Source organism: Nestor notabilis, unplaced genomic scaffold (assembly GCF_000696875.1).
Source record: "Nestor notabilis isolate BGI_N333 unplaced genomic scaffold, ASM69687v1 scaffold17720, whole genome shotgun sequence".
Classification (NCBI taxonomy): Eukaryota; Metazoa; Chordata; class Aves; order Psittaciformes; family Psittacidae; genus Nestor; species Nestor notabilis.
The window spans coordinates 2,294-6,684 of record NW_009910847.1 but is presented as its reverse complement, the minus strand read 5'-3'; the positions used below and the strand labels follow the sequence as shown (position 1 = coordinate 6,684).

Sequence of the window (4,391 nt, the reverse complement as noted above, 5' to 3'; positions counted from 1 at the left end):
GCAGATCTCCCGGCGGTGCTGGCTGGTCTTCCGCAAGTCATCCAGCAAAGGGCCCCAGCGCCTCGAGAAGTACCCGGATGAGAAGTCAGCGTGCCTGTACGGGTGCCCCAAGGTGAGGGGTGCTGGGGGGTGCTGAGAGAATGGGAGGGGCCCGTGGCTGAGCAGGTTCCTCCTCACCCAGACTTGCAGGGCTGGAGCTGGGCGCCTGTCGCCACATGCGCTTCTGTGGGATGCTGCTGGATCTGGGTGCAGAAACCAGGGTCTGGGTGCAATGGCACCAGGGTCTGGGTGTACCAGGGGACAGGGTCTGGGTGCAGCAGGAACTACAGTCTGGGTACAGCCTGGGGTGACCCCCCACCTCCTCCACAGGTCACTGAGATCAGCAATGTCAAGTGCATAACCCGGCTGCCCAGGGAGACCAAGAGACAGGCTGTGGCCATCATTTTCACCGACGACTCAGCCCGGACCTTCACCTGTGAGTCAGGTATGGGCAGCACTCAGGAGAACAGGGCTGGGGGTGCTGTTGGGACTCCCTGGGCTGGCCAGGGTCGCATAGGGGATCTGTGGTGCCTTGCAGAGCTGGAGGCAGAGGAGTGGTACAAGACACTGTCTGTGGAGTGCCTGGGCGCCCGCCTGAACGACATCAGCCTGGGGGAGCCCGACCTGCTGGCGCCCGGGCCCGGGGGGCAGAGCGAGCAGACGGGTGAGCGCGGACCGTCAGGTGCTCCCAGGGTTCAGCTGCACTACAACCCCCCACAAACCATTTTCTATCTTTTATCCCCCCCTCCAGACCGGTTTAACGTGTTCCTCCTCCCCTGCCCCAACCTCGACGTTTATGGCGAGTGCAAGCTGCAGATCACCCATGAAAACATCTACCTCTGGGACACGCACAACCCTCGGGTGAAGCTGCTCTCCTGGCCCCTCTGCTCCCTGCGCCGCTACGGGCGCGATGCCACCCGCTTCACCTTTGAGGCTGGACGGTGAGATGTCACCCCCGCTGGGACAGGGGTCCTGTTGGGCACAACAGGAGACGGCAATTGCTGCCATCACCCCAGGATAGGGCAGGCCTGACACTGGGGTGATGGCCACAGCCCACATAGGGTGCCAGGGAGGTTTGGAGCGGGTGCTGGTCCTAGCTCAGCACCATGGATGGGACACAGGGACAGCACTAGGCCAGCTGCTACCAGGGCTGGTATGTTTTACCATCCCTTGGCTTGGGGACCACAGTGACATCCCGTGCCCTGTCTCCCCAGGATGTGTGACGCAGGGGAAGGTCTCTACACCTTCCAGACACAGGAGGGTGAGCAGATCTACCAGCGTGTGCACAGCGCCACATTGGCCATCGCTGAGCAGCACAAGAGGGTCCTGCTGGAGATGGAGAAGAATGCCAGGGTGAGCTCCAGTGCGCCCTGGGGACGCAGCTGGGGGGCAACTTGGGGTGCTGGGTGTCACCCTCACCCCTGTCTCCTCCACCACAGCTGCTGAACAAGGGCACTGAGCACTTCTCCTACCCCTGCACCCCCACCGCCATGCTGCCCCGCAGCGCATACTGGCACCACATCGCTGGCTCCCAGAACATGGCTGAGTCGTCCAGCTATGCTGGTGAGTATCCCCGGCCTCCCCAGGGACCTGCTGCCCCTCCAGCCCCGCAGCACCCCGCCAGGCAAGCCCACCATCTGCTTTGTCCCCAGGTGAGGCGTACACAGGTGCCCAGGCCAGCTCGGACACCGACCTCCTTAACAGGTTCATCTTGCTGAAGCCAAAGTCCTCCAAAAGTGACCAGCCTGAAAGCAGAGAGCCCACATCATCCCCGTGAGCTGGCTGGGAGGGGGACGCAGTGGTGGGGGTCACCCTTTTTCTTCCCCGAGGGGTGGCAAGGACACAGGCAGCGGCCCCTCTGGGGCCCCCGGGGCACAGGGCCACCCTCCGTGCCAGGACCTTGGGGAGCTGGCATTGGCTCATTGCCTGATGTTACTGGAGGTGATACTGGCTCAGCCTCCACTGACTTGAAATGTATCTTGAATATCTGTATTATAAGTGATTTTTCCTTCTCAGATGAATGCAAACTTCGCAGCCGCTGAAGAGACCTTGGGCAGAGATGCTCAGAGGTTTTTGACTCTTTTGGGGATCCGGCTGGGAGGTGGCAAAGAGACAGGGCAGGTCAAGAAATTCCATGTGTTTCTGCTAGGTGTGAAGGCTGGAGCATCACAGCAGCACTGGAGGCTGTGGCTGTGCCAGGCTGAGGTGCGGGGTCCCAGCATCTTACCCCCTCCATGAAGAGTGGAGTGCTCCAGGGGACACCCCACCACCCCCAAAGCTGAGTTTTGCACTTCTGAAAGCTACTGGAGCACTCGCTGTAGAACTGGGATCTTTCCTCTGGGGATTGGTGAGGTGAGCAGCCTGGCAGAGCCCAGCTCCCTATCCCAGCACTCCCAGCTGCCCTCCTGGCCATGCTCCTGCTTTAGCTGCTGGTGAGCAACCCAGCAACCCATTTTGCCATTAGCATCTGTTCCTGAGGGGCAGCTTTGTGGATACAAGAAGTCCCTAGGCAGAGCACGGGGAGCTGTGTTTCTCTGCATTCCCATCATCCTTGCTCCCTCCATGCCCGCCGCTGGGCGACAGCCCTTTCCCGGCGGGGAGCTGGGCTTCATGTGCTGAACTCAAAAGCAATTGATTTTTTTTCCAGTTCTATTTATTGACCTCCTTTAGAAGGGCTATCTTTTTATCGCTGTGCAAAACTTGGTGTTTCTTCGGCGTCTTCTCTTGGTCTGGGTTGGGTGGTCGGTAGGTTTATTTCCACCCTTAAAGCTCCACATCTGTGCTTGGGGGGCGGGAGTGTTGTGATGTGGGGACTCGTGGTCTGTAAATACTGTCTCTTGGGTTGGGGTAGCTTGTGGCTGAGGCGGGGGGGTGGTGGGACAGAGAAGGGCTGCTCCCAGCCGCGTGTCCTCCCTGGGGGAGAGGTGTCACTCCTGGCTACACACCTCATCAGGAAAGGATTTAACATTTATTACCAAAAATGTTAGGGTTTCCTTTCTTCCTTTTTGTTTTTAAGGAGTTGCTCAATGAATAAACAACCCTTACCCACCCTTCCTGTGTGTCTGCTCCATCCAAACACACTCTGGAAGTCCAAGTGTCTGCCAGAGAGAAAAGTGTTGAGGGCGGGAGATTTCCTACGGCTGCTGGCAATGTGCTCAGTTCAGGTCCTCCAGCCATGGCCAGGACATTCCAAGTGAAGGCTAAAACTGCTGGGAAGGGGAGAAGGGTGAAGGGAGTTGCCACCCTCCATTAAACAACCCCAAGTAAAGCAGGATGCCAGCATCCACTGCCACCCCTCACCTCCAGCAGCCCATGGCTCCCAGGATGGGCCAGTGCAGCAGTGGCTCCACATCCCTGGGCAAAGGTGTTTCAAGACACTCCATCTCCCAGCTCTGTGCCAGTTCAGTGACTCATGCCATGACTGTCTGGCCCCAAGATTAGAGCCATGCCAGCTGGGGCAGTGCTCTCTGTAGGGATAGGAACAGGTTATGGGGAGCTGGCTGTGCCACAGCAAGGACATGGAGGGGACACCAGCACTGACTCCAGCTGCTCTCTCCAGCTCAGCATGAGCACCCATCCCTGCTCCTCGAGCCATCCGCCTGCCCCACATCAATGCTGGGACAAGCATCGTGGTACACACACCTTCCCCCCCGCTCCCAGCCGCTGCAGTAAGGAAGAGGCAGATCTCTCCAGTAATATGCCACCAAGAAGCTCATCCCAAGCCCTGCTTGGCGTTGATGGAGGGGAGGAGAAGGGCTGACCCAGGCACTTGGTGAAGCCCTTAAGCTGCTGCCAGTGGTCACAGTTTGGGACCTGCACCAAGCTCCAGCATGGCATGGAACCCACCTCTGGGCTGTGGGCAGACAGGAAGCTGTCAGCCAGGGGTTATTAGTGACAGGCTCCCTGCCATGCCTGCTCTTAACATAAAGATTATATAGCACATGGGTAGAGCATGCTCCAGAGGAGTTTTTAAATACAGCTAAGCCCACCTGGCCCACCTGGGCTCCCCTGCAGCACCACTTTCTGCAGCATCTCCCTTCACAGCCCAACCTCAAACATCTGCTTTAAACACAGCTCTGGACCAGTGAATGATGAGCTACCTGCTGGAGGGGTCTGGTCTCCTTAGGAGATAATGTCAAGAGCAGCAATCAGCAGTAGAGAGCAATGCTCCCTCCAAAGCAGATCTCATTAAGTTAATGTCTATTGGAGAGAAGTAAATGATGTGAGATCTCCTCCTGCAGCCCCAGAGGAGCTTTCAGGGATTACAGAACACAGGGAAGGGGGTAAGGCTTTATTCAGCATAGTAAGAATGGACATGCAAATTGGATAGGGTTGTGTAACTGAGGTACACT

General features: G+C 58.0%; 1 protein-coding gene across 1 annotated transcript; it reads left to right on the top strand.

Moving 5' to 3' along the window:
• Nucleotides 1–4: 4 nt before the first annotated feature.
• DOK4 (docking protein 4) lies at nt 5–1,816 on the top strand (the record flags this gene model as incomplete). The annotated part of the gene is made up of 7 exons (XM_010011902.1): nt 5–112; nt 370–484; nt 578–703; nt 791–980; nt 1,254–1,392; nt 1,479–1,602; nt 1,692–1,816. Coding segments are annotated over 7 exons (927 nt in total), but the record flags the coding sequence as incomplete, so codon positions are not given.
• Nucleotides 1,817–4,391: the final 2,575 nt, after the last annotated feature.